Source organism: Raphanus sativus, chromosome 4 (assembly GCF_000801105.2).
Source record: "Raphanus sativus cultivar WK10039 chromosome 4, ASM80110v3, whole genome shotgun sequence".
In the NCBI taxonomy this organism is placed as follows: Eukaryota; Viridiplantae; Streptophyta; class Magnoliopsida; order Brassicales; family Brassicaceae; genus Raphanus; species Raphanus sativus.
In genome coordinates, this window is record NC_079514.1 from 29,707,987 (window position 1) to 29,731,941 (window position 23,955).

Here is a 23,955-nt window from a genome sequence, read left to right on the forward strand (position 1 = left end):
GGGGATGTTTCTTACTCAACGTAAGTATGCTCTAGAGATAGTGGCTGAGGCGGGTTTGTTGGGCTGTAAGCCGGTCTCAACTCCGATGGAGCAGAATCACAAGTTGTTGGGTGATAAAGGTCCTCTGTATAAGGATCCCGAGAAGTTCAGAAGGGTAGTTGGACGACTTGTGTATCTCACAATCACAAGGCCAGAACTCAGTTATGCAGTACACATTCTGTCTCAGGTGATGCACAAGCCGCGAGAAATTCATTGGGACGCAGCTATGAGGGTTCTCAAGTATCTGAAAGGTTGTCCTGGTCAGGGAATTATGTTGAAAACAGTTAGTGATCTTCGTGTACGAGCCTTCTGCGACGCTGATTGGGCTGCGTGTCCCCTCACAAGAAGATCGTTGTCTGCGTTTATTGTTCTGCTAGGTGACTCACCGATTTCTTGGAAAACGAAAAAACAAGACACAGTATCTCATTCCTCTGCAGAAGCTGAGTATAGGTCGATGGCTGTAACACTAAGAGAACTGAAGTGGCTTAAGCGTTTGTTAGCAGACATGGGAGTTAAGCACTGTGATCCTATGGAACTCTTCTGTGATAGTAAATCCGCCATATATATTGCCACCAATCCAGTGTTTCACGAGAGAACGAAACACATCGAGTCTGATTGTCATAGTGTTCGAGATGCAGTACAGGAAGGACTGATAAAGATGAGGCATGTTCGGACAACTCAACAACTAGCTGATATAATGACAAAAGCGTTGGGAGGCCCTGCATTTCACTATCTTATGGACAAGTTGGGCGTTCGCAATCTACACGCACCAACTTGAGGGGGAGTATTAAGAGTGGTCCGGTTTAGTAACGTCTACTGAACCGTTCTAGAAGGATTCGAGAATATACTTGGGTCTTAAGATAAGTATTGTGTATAAGATATTGTTGGGTAGTTGTAGATATAGACAAATCTCATGTGAATATATTGTAACGAGTATATATACCCGACGTGGTGAATGGAATAACACAACAGTTCACAAACATACATTCTCTTTAGATTTACACTATGTGTTTTACATAAAGATATCATCTTGCTCGTTTGATCTGTTTCCCGCATATAGATATCGTCTAGTTTTTCGTTTGCTCGGGTTCGATATAGATACCACCGTACGTTCTAAATTGCTCTGTTTTTGTATATATACATATATCGATTGCATTATATATATATTGCATAGCTTGCTTTGCTCATTACTGCACAACTCGACTGATTAATGACATTACATAGCTCGTTTGATCTGTTTACATATTTTTGCATCATAGCGCCTGTTATTTTGCATCATAAGCGTTACCGCATAGCTCGTCTGATAGAAGCCATAGATCAATTTTTTTTCATGAAATACGAACTGATCATCGAAGTTAGAAGCGGCCTCTCATCTCTCATCCGCCTGTTTTGATCCGAACCGAATACTCATTTGCTCGCTTGCTCTGTTTCACATACATGCTCGCTTGCTCTGTTTCACATTCATATATGCTCGCTTGCTCTGTTTTCACATATATATAGTGCTCGGTTATTTACATTATATATATATATTGCTCTGTTTCATTTATTTCAACCCGACCGTTTAATAATCATGCATAGCACGTTTGTCTTATTTAAATAATTAAGAATGCATAGCTCGTTTAAATGACCATGCATAGCTCGTTTTGTTTTGTTTAAATTTCTTTAGTACAACTCGTTATCATGCATAACTCATTATATATATATATAACTGAATTTTATATATATATATCACATGATTATAACTAGTGGGGGAAATAAAAATTTTCAGATGTCTAAATTGGCAAACCTCGACTTTCCTGCTTTGAAAAGCAACGGTAAAAATTACCTTGATTGGGCACTTGATGCAAGGATCATGCTACGATCAAAAGGACTTGGTGATACGATCATCAGTGAAAATAAGTCCAGTGATAAAGATCGATACAGTGCTATTTATATAATACGCCATCATCTCCAAGAGACTTTGAAAACTCAATACAGAACCATGGAAAATCCATTGGACCTTTGGAACGCTTTAAAGCGACGTTATGACCACCAGAAAACGGTGATGCTCCCAAGGGCTCAATATGACTGGAAACACTTAAGGTTCCAGGACTATAAAACAGTAGACGAGTACAACTCTGTCCTGTTCAAAATTGTTTCCATGATGGAATTATGTGGTGAAAAAGTTACTGAACTCGAGATGCTTAATAAGACTTTCTCTACGATGCATTCCAGTAACATGGTATTGCAACAGCAATACAGAGAGAGAAAGTTCACCACATACACTGAGTTGATCGAATGTCTCTTGTTGGCTGAAGCCAATAATGAACTGTTAATGAAAAACAATGAGATGAGGCCTCCGGGAACGGCTCCATTACCTGACATCTCTAAACTTGCTATAGAGCAAAAGAAAGAGAGTAACCTCGTCCACCATAATAACCAACCCGGCTCATTCCGTGGTAGAGGTAGGGGACGAGGTGGCACGTTTAACGCACACAGGCGAGGACGTGGTCGCGGGAACACACCAGGCTTCAGCCGTGGTCGTGGTCGTGGCCGTAGTGTGTCGTTTAAACCTCAGATCAAGACTGATCTATGCCATCGTTGTGGTATGGGGAACCATTGGGCAAAGAACTGCCGTACTCCTAAGCACCTATGTGAACCTTATATCAAAAGTCTAACAGAGAAACCGGAAGCTCATATGGTTCGAGACTGAGGATATGAAGGAGATGATGACGAAGAGGACACAAAATATGTCCAGAACAAAGAGGAAGGATCAAACCAAGATACCGAGATGGAGTTTCAGACTTCAGACATTCTGAAATAAGGAATTAAAATTCCATATTTTTTTATTTTATTTTCCCCCGATTTTGGTGTTTTCTTATTTTTTTTATGTTTGGTTTTGGTGTTAAACATTATATTATGCATTAATAAATTTTTTTTATATATATATCCATACGCATAAAAGAAAAAAAAAACCAAACATACATAAAAAATATATATATATATAATCGTATAAAATAAAAATATATATAATCGTATAATAAAATAAAAAAATAAAAATAAATAAACCGATTATATATCAAAAAAAAAAATTATTCTTCAGAATTATAAATATATATTAAGTATATACGAAAAAAAATTAATATATATTTATACCATACATAAAAATTATTATTAATTATATGTATTGTTTTTGAAGAATGAAAAGTGGAATGGACTCATTTGTGGTAAACAGTGGCACCAGCCATACCATTCTGAGAGACAAACGATACTTCATAAACCTGATTAATAAAACAGCCGACATCACAACCATAGCTGGTACAGCTAATCTAATCGAAGGCTGCGGCCAAGCATGCATTTTATTGCCTAATGGTACACATCTAGAGATAGATGATGCATTGTACTCACCTAACTCTAATAGGAGCTTGTTAAGTTTCAAAGACATAAGACTCAATGGTTTTCATATTGAAACCAAGGGTGAAGGAAATAAAGAATTTCTTCAGATTTATAATATCACCCAAAGCAATAAAAGAGTCCTTGAGACTATACCAGCATGTGGGACTGGACTTTACTATGTTATGACTAGTCTGGTTGAGGCTAATGTCGTGATGAACAAAGAACTCAAAGAAGAGTTCACTCTTTGGCATGACAGGCTGGGTCACCCCGGATCAGTGATGATGAGAAAAATCATAACAAATTCAAATGGCCACAATTGGAAAAATAAAAGAGTTATTCCTAAATACCTCACATGTGAAGCATGTTCACAAGGGAAATTAATCACTAGGCCATCACCAGCCAAAATGAATAAGGAAATGATAAATTTTCTGGAAAGAATACAAGTTGATATTTGTGGACCGATACACCCACCCTGTGGGACTTTCAGATATTTTATGGTCTTAATTGATGCATCTACAAGATGGTCACACGTTTGTCTCTTATCAACTCGTAATCTAGCACTTGCGAGGTTGCTGGCTCAGATCATAAGACTTAGAGCACACTTTCCAGATTTTCCTTTAAAGACTATACGTCTTGACAATGCTAGTGAATTCACTTCCCAGGCTTTTAATGACTACTGTATATCCATGGGGGTAAGTGTGGAACATTCAGTAGCACATGTCCATACTCAGAACGGTCTGGCTGAATCTTTTATAAAAAGAATTCAATGGATTGCCCGACCACTCTTAATGAATACCAAACTCCCAATATCAGCTTGGGGACATGCTGTGCTACATGCAGCCGAGTTAATTAGACTCAGGCCATCCAGTGAGCATAAATACTCGCCATCCCAACTAATTACGGGTCATGAGCCAGATATTTCCCATCTAAGAGTTTTTGGATGTGCAGTCCAAGTGCCTATAGCACCACCACAGAGAAAAAGATGGGACCTCAAAGGAGGATGGAAGTATATGTTGGATACGATTCCCCTACTATTATTAAATACCTAGAGCCAACAACTGGTGATTTGTTTAAGGCCAGGTTTGCGGATTGTCATTTTGATGAATCTAAGTATCCAGCATTAGGGGGATATTTTGGTAAGCTGGAAAAAGATATAAAATGGAATCAAACATCCTTAACATGGCAAGATCCTCAGACTAGAGATTGTGATCTAGAAGTCCAGAAAATAATACATTTGCAAGAGCTAGCTAATAAATTGCCAGATTCCTTTGCTGACCCAAATAGAGTAACCAAGTCATATATACCAGCTGCCAATGCACCGATAAGACTTGATGTCCATGAGGGACATAATCAAGCTGATACTACGTCTAAACCACAGTTAAAACGTGGTAGACCATCAGGTTCCAAAGACAAAGAAGTTTGGAAAAGAAAAGGTGCAAAGAAATCCGAATCCTTTGAAACCCTAGACATGGAAAAGGGAACTCATGAACCATCAAAAGAAACTTGGGACGCCAAGGATCAAGGTACTGAGGTTCCTGACAATAATGAGATCTCAATAAATTATGTCATGTCTGGAAGGGAATGGAACAGAAAACATGTCGACATGGATGATATATTTGCATACAATGTAGCACTTGAATTGATGGAAAATGAGGATCTAGAACCCACATCTATATATGAATGCATGCAACGACCAGATTGGTTAAAATGGAAAGAAGCCATTAATGTGGAGTTAGAATCATTGAAAATGAGAGGTGTATTTGGACTGATCATCCGGACACCCCATGATATAAAACCAGTGGGATACAAATGGGTTTTTGTGAGAAAAAAAAATGAGAAAGGTGAAGTTGTGAGATACAAAGCACGACTTGTTGCACAAGGATTCTCACAAAGACCAGGAATAGATTATGAGGAAACTTATTCCCCTGTGGTGGATGCTACGACCTTGAGATTTTTAATAAGTCTGGCTATAAGAGAAGGTCTAGATATGCGGTTAATGGATGTTGTAACTGCCTACTTGTATGGTCCACTGGATAATGAGATATACATGAAAATTCCAGATGGTATTGAAATGAAAAACAAAGAGAGTTCTCGAGAACAACATTGTATCAAATTGAACAAGTCTCTTTATGGATTAAAGCAATCGGGTCGAATGTGGTATAATAGACTATCTGAATATCTCCTGAAAGAAGGATACAAAAACGACCAAGTTTGCCCATGTATTTTCATAAAGAAGTTCAATAAGGGTTTTGTAATCATTGCAGTATATGTAGATGATTTAAATATCCTAGGAACATCTGGAGAAATTTCCCAAACTGTTGAATATCTCAAGAAAGAATTCGAGATGAAAGATCTCGGGAAAACAAAGTTCTGTTTGGGTTTACAATTTGAGTATGTAAAAGATGGAATCCTTGTGCATCAAGAAATATATACGGAAAAGATACTCGAGAAATTTAATATGGACAAATCTCACCCATTAAACAGTCCCATGGTCGTGAGAAGCCTTGGTCCGGACACGGATCCATTTGGTCCAAAGAGGGACGATGAAGAGATCCTTGGTCCAGAGGTGCCATATCTTAGTGCCATAGGAGCTCTGATGTACTTAGCTGGCCATACACGACCAGACATCAGTTTTGCTGTGAACTTACTATCTAGGTTCAGCTCATGTCCGACCCAAAGGCACTGGAATGGGATAAAACATGTACTTCGTTATTTACAAGGAACCAAGGATTTGGGTCTTATGTTTACTAACCAATCTAAGGAAGGTTTAGTTGGTTTTGCTGATGCAGGTTACCTATCTGATCCACATTTTGGTAGATCTCAGACTGGATATGTTTTTACACATGGAGGGACAGCAATATCTTGGCGGTTCATGAAACAGACCATGGCAGCTACTTCCTCAAATCATGTAGAAATATTGGCGATGCATGAGGCTAGTCGAGAGAGTGTATGGTTGAGATCCATGACACAACACATCAGTACCACTTGTGGTATAACCAAAGGAAAGGATCCACCTACCGTCCTATACTAAGATAACACAGCCTGCATTGCTCAGCTTAAGGATGGATACATCAAAGGAGACCGGACGAAGCACATTCTTCCAAAGTTCTTCTTTACCCACGAGCTCCAGAAGGCAGGAGAGGTCCAAGTGCTACAAGTCAGTTCAAGTGAGAATTCAGCCGATCTCTTCACCAAGTCCTTAGCCACATAAGTGTTCAAGAAGCTCGTGCACCAGATAGGCATGCCTCGACTGAAGGATCTTCAGTGATGCATTCATCAGGGGGAGTTCATGTGTTGTACTCTTTTTCCTTATCCATGGTTTTGTCCCATTGGGTTTTCCTGGAAAGGTTTTAATGAGGCAACATCAAAAGCATGAATGAACCTTGAACCGGATGTGTCGATCAAGGGGGAGTGTTATATACTGATATTATGCTCGACATATCTTATTTGTGCTTATCTTATTGTTGCCTGTTATACTTATTTTATTGAGAAGATAAGTATATGTATCATGTATATATACTTGACACTTAATCAATAATAAGATTACGCTTTCCATAGTATCAAACAATTTTCATGTTATATACTTCATTATCTATTGATTTCATGTTTTGGATCAAAGGATTGTAACAATGTTTTTGCTGAAAAAAACTTACATCTCAGGAAAAAAAAGCAAAAAGAAAACAATAGAGCTTCATGTAAAATTTTATTTTAGTATTAGGGATCAATCATCAATTTCATATTAAATTTATCCTAACATTTTATTTTAAAAAATAAAATAAAATCATATTAAATATTGACCACTCAAAAGTTATCACGCTACTACTTTTTATATTGTTCCCTTATATATCACCCGAGAAACCAAATCCTTTCTCACACCACAAAAACATAAAAAGAAAAAGAAATAGTTGACGAAATGAAGACAATAGTCTTGCTCCTCCTGCTTCATGCCGTTTCAACATCAGGGAACAAGATGTATAGTTGGCAAAATCTCACTGGCGTCCATGAAGATGAAGGGATTTGGGATTCTCTTGCGCCGAATAAGGACCCTTACATAACCCATGTAGCCCTTCAACCTGGGAAGACATGTGGTACATGTACCGGAACTGCTAATGGTATAAAATTTAACGATTGTTCATTATACCATAGATGCAAACGCATGGTAATGTAACTCCAGTTTCCTCTATGCTCCAAATGGTTACGCTATGCGGGACACAGAAGAGGAGCATACCCAAAGTCGACTATGCATATTTACAACTTTCTTTCGTTCTGTCTCCGTACGCTCTATGAGTACCAGTCGATATATATGTACTGTGCATCTATTAGAAAACCCATGTATCCTCTACTGTGTCCCTTCAGGATTTTTATATGTGAAACAAGTTTCATTATTCAAAGTGATAGTAGTTGAATTCCAAGGTTTAAAGTGCAACCAACTTCATGATTTTTTATACGATTTTTTCCTTCTTTTTAAGTCCACTAATATTAAATATTATAATATCCACTTGATAACCAAAAATTTCTTAATTTGATAACCCTAAATATCCATTTGATAACCAAAAATTCTTAATTAATTATGTATGAGATTCAAAAATATTGTAAAAAGGAAAATTGTCAAAATAGAGAAAAAAATCGGGAATTGTTGTCTTTTTGGTATAAAACCTATTTTGTCTCTCTTTTATTCTTTTCATTTCTGAAACTTAATGAAATAGATAGTTTTATGAATCAAAAAAATATAAACTATTAATAAAATAAACATATACACAAACACATTTTTTTGTTGAAAATTTTGATAAATTAAATTTTTAAATTTCTTTCTACTAAAATAATTATTCGTTTTCTACGGAAAATGGGTTAATAGAAAACGAAATCCAAAATAAATAAGTCCATCTACTCTTTTTTAGAATGAACAATCTACTATTAATTAAAATTCTAAATAAGTTCTACTAATTGTAAAGAAAACTATTTTTCCTTCGAATGTAATTTCTACTTTTATCAAATATTCTAAAATTTCATAAATGCGAAATCTAGACACTGCACGAACGTCTACATGAGGTAGAAATTGCATTCAGGATTTTTATCATGGTTCTGCATAGTGTAAAAGGTACATTTCTATAGATAAGAAAACATGTTTTTGCAAAATTAAGAAAATTTCAGTTAAAAAAATATTCTAAAAATATTCTAACTTCCTAAAACGTGTTTTGACGATTTGTTTTGTCAAAATATCAAAAAATGATTTTTCTTTTCTTCTTCATCAATCTATAATTTTTCCATAGTTTGTCTTGTGATTTTCACAAACTCTTGTTCTATAATGCATATTTATACAACATGGTTGTGGTGCTTGGGAATTAGGTGCAACCATAGGATGGGTATTTTTGGCAAAGGGGGTAGACTATTGTTATTGGAATCAAGTTCTACCTTAGAGGATTAAAAATGGTTTTGGATGATTTTTATATGGAAGAAGATATAACGATTTCACCAGAGAAGACACATAATCGCATCTTGCTCCTCCCTCTCTCGAGAGAGAGGCGGAGAAACCAAAAGAAATTAGGGTTACGGGACATTGGGGACTTTTGTTCTTTTTTAATTTTTTTACATTTCTTTTTTCTTTCTAAAACTTTTTATTTTTACTTTTTCATTAATCTTTTTAAAATTTATTTTAATTTGTGTTTAATTTGATTAATGAAAGGTTAGTTTTAGGATTATGAAAAGTATTATACTATATATATTGACAACTTAGTGATGGTATTATACTAAGGGAACAACCATCTCAAATTTTTGTTTCGTTTTGACAATTTTCCCAAATATAAATTACTAAACGCTTATACATATATTTTAGAACATTTTTCTACCAACCATAAGCATTGTCCAAAACATGGTTATTATACCAAAATATCTGTAACAAAACTAATATACATAATATTATTTTAAATTGTTAATTTTATTAAATTTTAATTTATATGCTTCATATTAATTCTTATATTGATGATTTATAATAATTTTCACACAATTATTTTTATACGTTTTATAAATAATTTTTTTAGATCAAATTGTAATGTATATTTCGGAATAAATCTACACCTTAAGTGTAGACTTTTGAAGGATTGGACCGTAAAATAGTTTTCTAGTTTTTGTTTGGTTATAAATATTTTCATTTAAATTTGCATTTGAATAAGTATGAGGTCTAATTTTGTATTTCAAATCAATTTCTAGATTATATTTGACAAATTCCCTAAATTTTAAGCAAAAAAAAACACGAACAAGTTTTTAATTTCAAAAAAAAAAAAAACAAAGCACGAACAAGTTGGACGTAAAACGAAAAGGTAAATTATTAACACAAAGGAAATTTTGTCAAAAAAACTTCTCTCTTTTGCTTGACGTTAAGGGTTGACCCGTGGACTTACTCACCACCCATGGTTTGGCTTCTGTTTCTTATCTTCATCTATATCATTCCCCAAACATTCAAAACAATTCGCACTCTATCAATTCCGATGATCTTTTACGCTTTCTTAAACCATGGGCCCCATACTATTGTTTCACGTGTATGGGATCAGACCCGCACCTGATTTTAAGCGAAACAAAACTCGAACAAGTTGGATGTAAAACGACAAGGTAGATTATTAACATGGAAGATATTTCGTGGAAACTTCTTCTCTTTTGCCTGACCTGAAAAGACAGTTAAGGGTTGACCCGTGGACTTACTCACCACCCATGGTTTTGGCTTCAGTTTCTTATCTTATTCTTTATCATTCACAATCACTCAACAGTTCGCACTCTTATCAATTCCGATGATCATTCACGCTTTCTTAATCTTCTCCATTCTCGTTTCTGCCGCCGTAGCAGGAGAAGGAGCAACGAGTACGTACGTTCCCACCGATGTCTTTTTCTTTAACTGCGGCGAAACATCTGACCAGGTGGACATAAGTGGCCGTAACTGGAAAGCGGAGGAACGGAAAATACTTCCGTCAAATGCAGCCGACGCATCGTTTCCTTCACGTGCATCATTCCAAGGATCGGGAGTTTCTCAGGTTCCGTACATGACTGCTCGGATTTTCCGACATGATTTCACTTACGGTTTTCCTGTCTCCCCCGGCTGGAAGTTCCTCCGTTTATACTTTTACCCGACACGTTACGGTTCCGACTTCGACCTTGCAGTAAACTCCTACTTCTCCGTCACCGTCAACGGTTTTACTCTCTTGAAGAACTTCAGCGCCGATTTAACGGCAAAGGCTTCTAATGACGCGTTCACGATTAAAGAATTCATCGTTCCTGTTTCGACTGGACACACAATACTAAATCTAACGTTCACCCCGTCTTTAAACATGTTAGCTTTCGTTAACGGCATCGAGATTGTCTCGTTGCCTGATCAGTTTTACTCAAATGGAGGATTCGACGGCAAGATAACACCTGTCGGTATCCCGGACTTCGGGATAGACAATCGAACAGCTTTCGAGACTGTTCACAGGCTTAACACTGGCGGACAAATGATCGATGGCGTAAACGACACGGGAATGTTCCGGCAGTGGCTTGCTGATGAAGAGTATCTACTCAGTGTAAATTCGGGAGCCGTGCCGAACATCACAGATCTGAAGATCAACTACACGGAGAATACTCCGGTGTATGTTGCGCCGGAAGACGTGTACTCGACGTGTCGTACTATGGGTAACTTCGATAACCCTAGGCTGAACCTGAACTTCAATCTGACGTGGCTTTTCCCAGTAGACGCGGGGTTTAACTACCTCGTCAGGCTTCATTTTTGTGAGACTCTACGGGAAGTTAACGGACCGGGCCAACGTGTCTTCACCATCTTCATCGGAAATAAGGTTGCAAAGTTTGACATGGATGTCATTCAGCTGAGCGGTGGTTCTCTCATTCCGGTGTATCTAGACTTTGGTGTATTTGTTGGTTTGGAAAGTGGGCCGAGAACTGATCTACGACTTGACTTGCATCCTTACACGGACGTTACTCCAAAGTTTTACGATGCTATTCTCAATGGTGTAGAGATTCTCAAACTTAGTTTCCCTGACGGAAATCTCGCTGGACCTAATCCTAATCCTAATCCTACGTCAGGTGTTACACCAAACTCTGTAAAGCAGGATATACAAAAAGGCAAAGGCAAGTCACACGTTTTGGTAATAATACTCGTAACTGTTGGATTTGCAATTGTGCTAGCAATGTTTGTTGTTGTTCTTGTCATCGTAATGAAGAGGAGGAAGAATAAAAAGAAGGTTACTATAGATACCAAGAGCAAGCCTACAGACTCGTGGACTACTCTTCCGCTTGTTGCCGGGTCATCATCGCATACCAGATCGACTACATCTCTTCCATCCGATCTCTGCCGTCGGTTCTCCATCCTCGAGATCAAATCCGCCACAAACAATTTCGAGAAAAAACTGATAGTTGGAGTAGGCGGGTTTGGTCCTGTCTACAAAGGAAGAATCGACGGTGGAGCCACGCTTGTGGCAGTTAAACGGTTAGATATTTCATCCAACCAAGGCGTTAATGAGTTCGAAGCAGAGCTCAAGATGCTCTCAATGCTCCGTCATATACATCTCGTTTCCTTAGTCGGATATTGCGACGATGAGAACGAGATGGTTCTTGTCTACGAGTATATGCCACATGGCACGCTTAGAGACCATCTCTACAAGAGAAACAAGGTTTTTGATCCTCCATTGTCGTGGAAACGGAGGCTAGAGATTTGCATCGGTGCGGCTCGTGGACTACAGTATCTCCACACAGGAGCGAAGGAGATGATCATTCATAGAGACATCAAAACCACAAACATACTTCTTGATGATAACTACGTAGCTAAGGTCTCTGACTTTGGGTTATCAAAAGTGGGTCTTACAAGCTCATCTCAAACGCACGTCTCGACGGTCGTTAAAGGATCGTTTGGTTACCTCGACCCTGAGTACTATCGCCGTCAAGCCTTGACGGAAAAATCTGACGTGTACTCCTTTGGAGTTGTTCTGTTCGAAGTCTTGTGTTGTAGACCGGTCAAGCTCGAAAACGTTACACGGGAGGAAACAGATTTGATTCGATGGGTGAAGTCGAATTACAAAAAAGGAACCGTTGATCAGATCGTTGACGAAGATCTAACGACTGAGATTACTCCGCTATCACTGGAGAAATTCTGTGAGATCGCTGTGCGATGTGTTCAAGACCGTGGTATCGAACGTCCATCCATGAACGACGTCGTTTGGGCGCTTGAGTTTGCTCTTCAGCTTCACGAGGCTGCTAAGAGTAAGAATGCCGTGGACTCTCTTTATCTCCCGAGACGTGACGAGGTTGGTTTGACGACGGACGGAGACAATGACTTGTTTAGTAAGACTACGGGACGCATGTCAAAATCTGTGACGAGCGATGATGATTCTGCTCGTCTTGCTGGCCATGAGAAGAGCGGATCGAGTTGGGGAGTATTTTCTGAGATACATGACCCCAAAGCACGGTAACTTGTTGAATATGTAATAATGTATATAATTGTTGAAAAAAACATAATATTTTAAGTTTTTTTTGTGTACTATATTTTCTGTTATGAATCATTGTAGTCGAATAATGTATAATGTACAATGTATTTACAGAAAAAAAAATAACTAAAGTTTAAATAATTTTTTTTTAAATGGTACTACAAGAACATATATAAAATCAATAGTCGCAGTTTTTTTTCTGGTCTAAAGTAGTCACAGTTTTTCTTTTTCAGAAATCCATTAAGTGCATTTCCTGCAGCACCTCAACTCTTAAATTTTGAAGTTTTTTACTTTCCAGTAAATTTAGCATGATATTTCGGCTTCTAGTAAGATTGAAGTTGGCCTTTTCCGTTTCTCTTCTATCTTCTAAAATGTTTATTCTCTCAGTTTCATCCTCTGGACATCCTCAACAAATATTTATATTTGAAGATAAGTCTTCAAAATGAGGATTAAAAATGGGTTGCTGCACTAGTAAATCTCAAATATTTTTTAAAATAATATATACATCTCAAAGTATTGAACAAAGTAAGTATACATATATCTATACTATTAAAACAGAATGTCATTTTAAGTGTCCTTCTGTTTCATAAGTATTAACAAAAAATGTCATTGACTTATTTTTAAACTATGTTTTTGATTAAGTGTTTTTTTTTAATTTTCCAAAAAACCTATATATTATCCAACGTATTATTCTGTAGAATCTTTTCCATTCTTTTAGTTTAATTATCTACTGTAGTTATCCTTTAAATATAAAAATATCCTATCGTGGCTATATGTGTTAATATATAGCTTAAACAATATTTACAGGAAAAAAAAATCTAATAGTTAAATTCAGATCATCAGTTTCCATCAACGTTGACATTTTATTTCGTTAACGTAATTCCATTATGTGCAAATACTAAACAATATAAGTATTGTGGAAGTTTTTAATTGTTAAAATATACGTGTTTGTATATTCGTATGTTACATTTTTAGATGTGTATATTCAGATACAAACAAACCCCTAAACCCCTAAATTATTTTTAAAATATTATTTTATTTATTAATAATATGATAAATTTGTTAACAATATAATATATCTCAAACCCCTTCAGCCTCTGATCCTTTCAAACTAATAAAAATCTCCATCAACACTCACCGATTCAACAATAACAAATCCATAACAGTATCAGCATAAAAACATGTATTTAGTAACTTTATAAAACAATAACAAATCCATAATAGTACTTGCATAAAGACATGTATTTAGTAACTTTATATAGTATCTTCATATATACAAAACCATAAATTTTAATTTAATTTATATTAGCCGCTTAAAAACAATATGTCCATGTGTTATAGAATCCATTTGCAAGCTAATTAGTGAATCATCCAAGAAATAATATGTGCCTTTCAAAATAAAAATTTAATAGCTTCTTATCTCCATTGTGCAACTGCAAATTTTTAAAGCAAACAAACTCAACGATTTGATTTTGAAATACATTATATTTAGTTTCAAATTCAATATTTTCCTAACTAATATTGCCCAAATTCTCAACGAAGATAGTATAACTAAATGTCCATCACTTAATATATTACAGATTAGTTGATATGTGAAGAAGCCTTAATACTTCCTAATGAAACCCTAAACCCTATTTTTAATTTGTGTTTACTTTGAATAATGAACAAATAGTATTTTTACGACCAATTAGATCCAAAGTCTTTAAAATAGTATATATTTAAACCATTATTTAATTATATGAGATTTTCTTAATTGAAAGAAAAAATTTACACCCAAAATATTCCAATTTCATACTCAAAATATAAAACCACCAAATCCGATTTTTTTTTAACTAATAAAAATATTATGTTTCGAAATATTTTGTTAATCAATAACAAAGTATATGCCAAGTAATATTTTTTATTCATTACCAATTAGTAACAAACCCTTAAACCTCCTACGGAAATATCCGCCATCCTAACAAATTTACTGCCAAATAATGATATTAATATAGTTTATTAACGGAATTTACCTTATTATCATTCAACCAAATAATCCTCCCTCCTAACTAAAATATTCTAAAGCGAGTTACGTGGTCGAAAACTAAACTGAAAACAATTAGAATATTCTTTCAAAACCTATGTGTTGTAAGCTATATACTAGATTCTGACCCGCCCTTCCGAGGGCGGGTATATTTTTGTTTTTAGTTTAACTTTTTAGCAATTTAATTTTTATATTTGTATTTTTAATCATATTTGTGTCTTTTGTAATCATATTTGTGTACACTATTTTTAAAAAAATATCAGTAAGAAGTTTTGATAATTGTATTGAATTTGTGATGTTGCATAACTATACACTTATACCCAATTTTTGTTTAAATCGGATCCAGACCTGCAGTTAAACTGATAAACCCAAAACCGGTTACCAGTTGAACTATTGGTAGAACCAATACGTAATTTTTAATTATTAACGCATGTGATTTTTAGTTGTATTATTAGAATCTGTTTGTATTCTAATTAGGAAGTTAGACTTTTTATTTTTTTTTATGAAATAAGATTATATAATCTTGTGGATCATGAAACTATTAACAAAGTTAATTGTTGTGATTTGGCATTAGTTTATTTTGTTATCAGTTATCTATTATAATATTTATGTTTTATATTTGATTATTTTAGATTTAAAATTTAATTTTCTTATTCACATTAGACATTAATAATACTTAAAGATTTTCAGTTTAAGATAAAACTCGTAAACTGAAATTTTCTACTCATAGTTTAGGATATAACTCGTAAACACATAAGATGCTGCTAGATTTTGATCCGCGCTTTCAAAACGCAGAATTATTTTCGAAACATTTCAAAATTTATTTGATATAAATATGTATTCTTATACATTTAGATTTATAAATGAAACATTATATTGAGTATTTTAAAATCCGACCCGACCCGCAATTAAATTGACAAATTGTGTGGTCTCGTATGTAGTTCGGTTTTGTTTAAAAAATATTATTTATAAATCCTATAAAACCCGTAAAAACAACTAAAACCTGGGATCTGGATACCGGTTAAACTGATAAATGATCCAATATGAAATTCGGCTTGACTTAAATTATTATAGTCAAATTAAATTTTCATCTTGTTGTAAGGGTAATAGATCAATATTCCAGAGGATGCATACTAAAAATGAAATATATTTGATCATCAATAATTTGTATATGTTTATTAATTTAATGATTTATGTTTGTAAATATAATTTTCATTTATTTAATTAGTTTACTTTTGATAAATATATTTGTGTGTTTGAATAACCCGTAAAAATGTATTCATAAAAATATCAAGTAACATGTTTCATCGTGTTTTAAATATTAATAGTATCGAACTATTAATATTTTTTATCATATATATAGATTTATGTATATGTATATCTAATTTAATAAGAATTATATTTTTATGAATTTAGTGAGGGTTTTGAAGAAATTTTTTTTTTTGCATTTGGATTAATATATAGTTGTATATATACGAATTAATAGACATGTATAATTATTTATTACATTAATAAATAAAATATAATTTATTTTTATTGAAATTTCGTATTTATATAAATTAAATTCATTAGTTTTAAAAAATAATAGATTAGTTAGTTAGTTCCTTAATTTTAGGCATGATGTATATTTAATTACAATTAAATTAGATATATGAATATATGAATAGAAATAATAGGGAAGATAACTAAATTATATATATATATAAATATATGAAGAGAAATAATAGGACCAACCTAGACTTTTTTTATAGTCCAAAAAATAGTCGATAAATATTGCTCATGTTTTAATAGTATTGATATTTTTTATTTTTAAAAATCTTTAACCCGTGACCTAGTTATAAATATAAATGCATTAGGCCTAAAGATAATGTTCTAGAGGTATTAGTTACACTCTCTCCGCTTCATAAAGTTACTTGTTTTATAGAAAAAAATATTTCAAAAAAATCTATTTTATACATTTTTAATGCATGTTTTATTAATTTATTGCAAACTTCAAAAAAACTTAATTGCACTTATTAGATTCTTATCGGCTTAAGATTATGGAAAATATAATTACAAAAAATTATGCATATATAAATGAATTTTAATATGTTTTATTAATATGTCGTAAAAATCTAAAATATATAACATTTAAAAAACAGAGTAAGTATTATATAGTATTTTATTTTTTTGCCTAAAATCTTGGTTCTAACTCTGTGCTTTTATTTTATTAGTATTGATTTGTAAGATTTTCCGTTTATTTTGAAACCAATGAAGTTTCTATATTTTAGTGAATTTACGATACTTCCCTTTTTGCCATCTGCAATATCTTTTCAAAATGAATATTATATAAAAATCTGGTCTGATACTGAAATTTAAATTGTTTGCTAATTTTGTTAGAATCTTGTTAGGATAATTATTCATAATATGGTTAGCATAAAAGAAAAATCTCGTAAATCAATAACAAAACAGATTTTGTTTAAGGTATTAGGTAAAAACAAAATATTGTAACTAACAAATATTGTTATTTTAAAACCTTACCATAAGTAGTTGTCTACAATATTATACATTTTATTACTATTTATTTTTATCAAAATTTAGTAGAGGGGTTAGAGATATGTTTAGGGTTTATAGTTTGTATTTGAACAAAATAATAAATCTTCATATTATAGTATATTTGTTACAATATAGTAACAGTTGTTGTTATTTTAAAACCTTGCATTGAAAAGCACTGCCCAGAATAACTTGTTAGGTAAGGAACATTATTTTTTAATGTTTCTATATTTTAAAATAACTGAAGGTCAACTAATATAGAGTTTTTCGTACTATATAAATTGCAATAAAATGAAGGTTAACCAACTTTGTTTGTTTGGCCGTGGTGTGATGCAATAAATAAGTGGTTATATATATTTTTAATTAAGGTAAATAAAGATCCTACTATTTTGGTAAAGAATAAATATTGTTAGGTGTTTTTGTTGATTAAATGTATGATTTTCTGCTGTTTAAATAAAAAGAATTCAGAAAATATAGGATTAAATGAAAACTATATGTTTTAAATATTCTAGTGGCATGAATCTGTAAATATTGTTGAAACAGAAGAGCACTTAAAAAAGGGTCTTCTGTTTTAATAGTATAGATACTACCATAGTCGAAAAATCTCCACAAACAAAATTTATTTTTGCCCTTCGAAAACGCAAATAATGATGAAAATTTTGTACCTTTCAAAACTGGAACCTTACAGAACTGATTGGTACATCTAAGTGAAAGTAATCCACACTTGGGAGCAAATAAACCTGAAATCTGATGAAACGTTTTGAAATCATTAATTTTCGTGACAAGAAGATAAACTGAACAAATACATAGTCTACTCAATTATATTGTTTCAGGTACCTCTTGACTTTTTGTATATGTGTACTGTACGGATTTGGTTGGACTTTGCCTCATGGCTCTCATCATCATACAATATGTAAACCTTGACTGTAAAATTAAGAGAAAACATTAGTTAACAGTTTAGATTTTATAAATATTAAATATATTACAGTCATTGTAGGCATTAAAACTTTTATGTCATTAACTTATCTTTTCTCAGGTTTGTTGTTTTTGTGATATTGGTTAGATTCACATGAATAAAGCTCTTCCTAAACCAATGTTACTGCACAGCCGGCACGTGAGTAAATATATTAAATTTTCAAACAAAATGAGTAAGATCAAACAAAGATCAGATACCACCATTTCAATATGAATGGAAATATATTTTAAACAATTGTTTGGCAAGATGTGAGAAAAGTGGAAGACTTATCTCTTTAAAAAAGCAGTTTCAGGTGATTATTAAGCATGTTTCTTCCAATCTTCGTTTACTTCTGCAGAGAGAAACAAAATTATTTTTCTTTGATCCAGATTATTTAAAAGGCGTAACTCATCACTCGACATGAAAAAAATTCTGAAAATAGTTAAAAAGAAACTTTAGATATTTATTCTTAGTGTTTAACTACACTTGATCAACCAATTATATAACGAGTAAGAGAAAATTTGAAAGTCTATTGACCTGAAGAGATCAATGTTTTTTGATCCTTTAACTCCAGTTCTTCATTTTGTCTTGAGTGATACTTTTCAGATCTTCTTCAAACACATACAAAAGGAAAAGAATTAACCTCGGATTATCATTCATTGGATTCGACATGGAAACCATATCAGAAAAAATGATTTTTAGATCGTAAGTAATGGTTTCGATGAGCCTATGATATTTTGATCAAATAAAAAATAAGTTATTGGAGATAAACCTTCAACGATCTGTGTTGATGGATCATGTTTCATCAGATCTTTGTTATCAAAACATTTAGAGAGAGAGACTGAGAGTCTGAGAGAGACAAATGTTTTTTTTTTCTGAGGAATCTTATTCTCGAAAGTCAAAGAGACAGGGTTATCAATTTGTATTTTAATTTTGAAAGCCCAGTTACATTCGATTAGTTTTTAAACATAAAAATGGGACTTCTTTTTTGTAAACTATTTCATCAGAATGGTCAATGTGTCTAGAATGTTTTTCCTTTATATTAACTAGATCCGAAGTCCGCGCGATGCGCGGAAAATGTTTGATGTTCAATGAACATACAGTATATTGTTTGTTTATTTTCTTTTATATGAACATTGTGTATTTAACTTTGGGGTCATTTAGTACCAATTACTTTTAAAAAACAATCCAATCATAAAGTTTCTTTAAAACTAAATAAATCCAAGTATCAAGTTGTGTGGAAATGAGAATAATAAACCGAATGATAGTTGGATATATTCTTTTCTTTTGAGTTTTCTTTATTTGGTTTTGGATGAACTAAAGTCCTTCTTCACTTCATACTTTTACTTGATCTCTTATTCGCCCTTTGAAATGCTTGATGTATTAGTATTAACATATTATTTTAATTTTTTAATTCAAACTCTAATAAAAATATAAAAGTTGTTAATGTACCTTATTGTTTGAGCATTACAAATGTCGTATTTTAAAATTTGCAAATGTAACTTCTTCTTTGATAACATTGTTTTTTCAACATACAAAGTCCGAAACGTTTGATCTTATTTATCATAAATTTTGTTCACTTATATGTTTAGTTTAAATTTATATTTCATTATTTAAATCTTATTAAATTCGGTTAGTTTATAATATTTTTTAAAGCATACGAAAAAAGTAAAATATTTTTATAAAGAAGAAAAGTTAAAACTCATTTACATTTTTTAAAAACTGTTATAAAATTCATATGTATTAAAACGCTAGAAATGACAATGACAAATCATTTTTAGAAAAGCACAAAAAAACCCGAAAAGCTCTATAAAGACCGGACCGGGCTATGAATTCTAGGCCTAAAATATTTTTGGGCCGGGCTCAAATATTTACGGGCTTAGCGGGCTTGAGCCAGGTAAACCCGAATTGACACTGCTACTCTTACTATATACGAAGTTTCATTATAAGTTGATAGTTTGTGTAGATAATTAGGTTTCAATATAACTTTTTCACAAACATTAACCATTAAAAAATCAGTAAATTATGAAATATAAAATACATGAAATACTATCCCACTACCACTTTTTATCATTGGCTATCAGTAATACAAACATTGAAACAATTAAGTTAAGATAACTAAACTAAATTAGAAATATATCACTGTGTAATATGAATTTTTACTTTCTTAATCTGCTTTGTTTTCTGTAACAACTTCATTGATTTGAATCTAATCTATTAATTTAGAGTCCTATTTTTTATCTACTACTAAATGTTGTCATTTAAGTTTGGACCTATTCCTAATTCTACTCATTATATAATATACTGATTCACTTAATCTATTAACAATGTAAGATATTAATTGGGTCATAAATATGTATTGCTACCACATATTGTGGAGGTTGTTAAATCGTTAAACACAAAAACATAAAATCAATTATATTTTCTAGAAATAATTTAACGTTAGTTATTTGTTTCATCATAATAAATCTGCATGTAAAATTCAAATAAAAATAGATCAACTAATAAATAAAGATATAGTTCCACAAATCAAAAGAGCATCGGTTCAATAATAACCACAAATTATTAATATATTTTCAAAAAGTACTGAACAAATTATGAATTCAAGACAAAGTAAAATAAATATCCAATTAACCTACTGTACAAATATTTATACATAATTTTATCGGTTGGTAAAAATTTCCGCGTTTTAACGCGGGTACTATTCTAGTTTATGCCTTATAGTTACTTTCTGAATTGTAACCTCGGGTGGATAGGTTTGTCTTAATTTTTCTTTGATGATACACAGACTTGAGAAGAAGATCACATTTTGGTAATTTACAAAGCAGATTTTGAACCGCGCAACCGCGCAGATGTTTGTTTTTAGTTATATATGTATATATTTTAGATCTTTAGCAGTATATATTTTAACATTAATCATATACTTAATTGCTTATATAACTATTTTAAATACAGTAACTTTATAATTTATATGTTATAATTAATCACTTGTTTAAAACCATCACATGTATTTATCCATTTTTATTATATATTTATATTATTGTATTTACATTTGGTTATTAAACAAATTTATGTATACATGAAGAAATATATTTGAAAATTATTCTTATTAAATTTTTACTAAATTCTGATCCATCTTAAAAACTGAATTTATTTTTACCAATATTTTTTATGCCTATACATTTTAGATAATATATTATTATATATAAATTCTAAGATATGTTAATGTTTAGATATTTATTATATAATTTTCCCAACATGATTATGATTATAAATTTGATATAATATAATTTTTATTTTGTTTTTATAAACAATCAATTAATATAATGTATGATAATATTTCAAATTCCAAAAATAATGAAAATATCTAGATATAATACAAAATTTAATGGAAATATATGTAATATACACATGAACAAAGTTAATAATTAGAATAATATAAAGTAAAAACAAAATATATTTAATAAAAATTTAAATGGATGGTCCAATTTAAAAAATCATGGACTGAGTTGTCATTTCTGTTTCAATATATAAGATCTATATGCAATATCTTATTGGGTCCTAATGAGCTTGACGTTAAAATAAGAAAAACTTAGATACATAATTTTTTGAAAAATTGGGCCAAGTTCCTTGTTCGTTGAAGAAGTAAATATAAAAGATTTCTTTTCTTCAAACTTTGAGATGTCCGTCTGAGAATTTGTGATCAAGGCACACTTCCTGTTTCAAAATTTGATTTGTCTAGTTAAGAAATTTTCAGTTGAGGAAGATGCTAATTTTATTGTTATAATTGCTCACCTGGCCTTGGTGGTTGGTTGTGACAGAGGTAAGGATTTCTTCATGAATCTCATCGCTTCCTTCTAAACCTGCATTATGTAATGTCAATTGGGTGGCTAAATGTTTCGGACAATGCTTATCATATATAGTTTGTTTAACGTAGAAGAGAAAGTGGTGAGACATACCAACATCTCCAGAGTTGCAACCGACGGACCTCTTTGCTGCACAATAATTACGTAAGAAAAAGGCTTTTGTGAGACTGTGATCGAAAAGGGGTAAAATAAATGTCCTTACATCAGACTGCTTGATTTCACAAAGGGTGCTGGGCATAGATTGGTCTTTGATAGATAAATCACATCCTCGGCGTCCAACAGTGAATACATTGCCCCTCATGATACGGTGTGAGTTATGAAATTACATAGAAACATGCATTGGGACAGTTAGAAACAGAAGTATCATAGTTAAGAAGTAGAAAATTCTCAGACATAATAACATAGTTCTGTCGAAAAATATAAAAGAACCAAACATGAAGTCAACTAAACTGGTTGAGCATAAAGACCAAACCTTTACAAAAGAAATATTACACAAACTGCACAATGCTAAACCCTCAATGCCCAACTTACAGACCACAAAAAATCACAGAGACACATACATAACAACATACTTATGAGGTATGTGGGAAAAAAATATAAAAGAACCAGACATGCATACAACTAAACTCAGTTCCTCATGAACTGAAAGGCCAAACTTTAACTAAAAATATTACACGAACTGCACACTGCTAAACTCTAAATCCGCAATTCACAGACTATTAGATCAAACCAATTAAAAAAACAATCACTGATGAAACTTAACCTACCTGAGAATACTGAGAAAGTAGCTTCCCCATGGAGCCTTAGCTTGCTTCTTCCCCGCCTTCGACTTCTCACACCACTTCACCTAAATCCACAAAACATTAGAAATGATAATTAATCAGACAAAATCGTGAGACAGACCACCAAACCTGCTATTGTAGGTGTCGTCAAGGCATCAGCTTCAGGGTTTGTGTCGGCTTCAGGAGAGATCTTCATCACAGGCACATCACTACATCAGTTGAGGCTTCTCTTCATCCATATCTTGCGGATCAGAGGATCCTAGCTCCGGCTCTCCAGATTCCGATCCACGATCCGAAACAGGTCCTTGATTCTCAACCGGAACCTCGCTTGCCGACGAAGACCCCGCCGACTCCGCCGCCACCTAGGTTATAAAAAATCAAAAATCAGATTTGAAACCAAAAAAAGAGAAACTTAGATTTAGATAACTTGGATTCGATGATTGAGAGTAAATACTTATAGTTATAACTCCAAAGAAACAAAGAGTTGCAGAAATCAATAGGCAGCACCATGGAGAAGGGGAAGAGACTAAACGATATTGACGGTCATTGTGTGAAGAAGGAGAGTTGGGCTTATTATGTACTTACAACGAAATATTAACAGGCCGTACTCATCCCGTGTAAATTCTATGCGGCCTAAAGGAACGTTACGTGGCAAATAAAAGGTTTCTTATTGGCTGATTAAATTAACTAACGTGGACAGCTTCTCTATTGACTATATTTGGCTTTTAGTATAGTAAGATTTTAATTAAGAGCATTTTGTAAACTGCAAAAGTATTGTTTAAAATAAATATGATCATCATTTGTTTACTAAAATTATATGTAATTAAAATAAATTTTAAGTATAAAAATACAAGTAGATACATTTTAACTTAGTTAGATTTTATTATGAACAAATTAAATTTCATTTAGAAATTTATCATTA

At 32.7% G+C, this 23,955-nt stretch overlaps 2 protein-coding genes and 2 long non-coding RNA genes across 4 annotated transcripts; 2 read left to right on the forward strand and 2 right to left on the reverse strand.

Moving 5' to 3' along the window:
• Positions 1-1,744: 1,744 nt before the first annotated feature.
• LOC130511057 (uncharacterized) lies at positions 1,745-2,876 on the forward strand. Its single transcript, XM_057007865.1, has one exon. The coding sequence runs from the start codon at positions 1,772-1,774 to the stop codon at positions 2,729-2,731; it is 960 nt and encodes a 319-aa protein (XP_056863845.1). The 5' UTR covers positions 1,745-1,771; the 3' UTR covers positions 2,732-2,876.
• A 7,042-nt stretch (positions 2,877-9,918) lies between these two features.
• LOC108855359 (putative receptor-like protein kinase At5g39000) lies at positions 9,919-13,018 on the forward strand. The gene has a single exon (XM_018629164.2). It carries the CDS (start codon positions 10,197-10,199, stop codon positions 12,858-12,860), a length of 2,664 nt encoding a protein of 887 aa, XP_018484666.1. The 5' UTR covers positions 9,919-10,196; the 3' UTR covers positions 12,861-13,018.
• A 1,078-nt stretch (positions 13,019-14,096) lies between these two features.
• On the reverse strand, positions 14,097-19,312 carry LOC108855361 (uncharacterized). The gene is made up of 5 exons (XR_008945062.1): positions 19,158-19,312; positions 18,923-18,996; positions 18,268-18,737; positions 18,096-18,177; positions 14,097-14,308 (listed from the first exon to the last, which is right to left on the reverse strand). It is a non-coding gene; the product is annotated as an uncharacterized LOC108855361 (long non-coding RNA).
• A 2,596-nt stretch (positions 19,313-21,908) lies between these two features.
• Positions 21,909-23,385, reverse strand: LOC130510981 (uncharacterized). Its single transcript, XR_008944759.1, has 5 exons — positions 23,163-23,385; positions 22,454-23,098; positions 22,345-22,380; positions 22,181-22,248; positions 21,909-22,102 (listed from the first exon to the last, which is right to left on the reverse strand). It is a non-coding gene; the product is annotated as an uncharacterized LOC130510981 (long non-coding RNA).
• Between the last annotated feature and the right edge of the window lie 570 nt (positions 23,386-23,955).

What these genes read in the sequence shown, in the direction of transcription:
- LOC108855359 (XM_018629164.2), top strand. Translation starts at nt 10,197, where the DNA reads ATGATCATTCACGCTTTCTTAATCTTCTCCATTCTCGTTTCTGCCGCC.
- LOC130511057 (XM_057007865.1), top strand. Translation starts at nt 1,772, where the DNA reads ATGATTATAACTAGTGGGGGAAATAAAAATTTTCAGATGTCTAAATTG.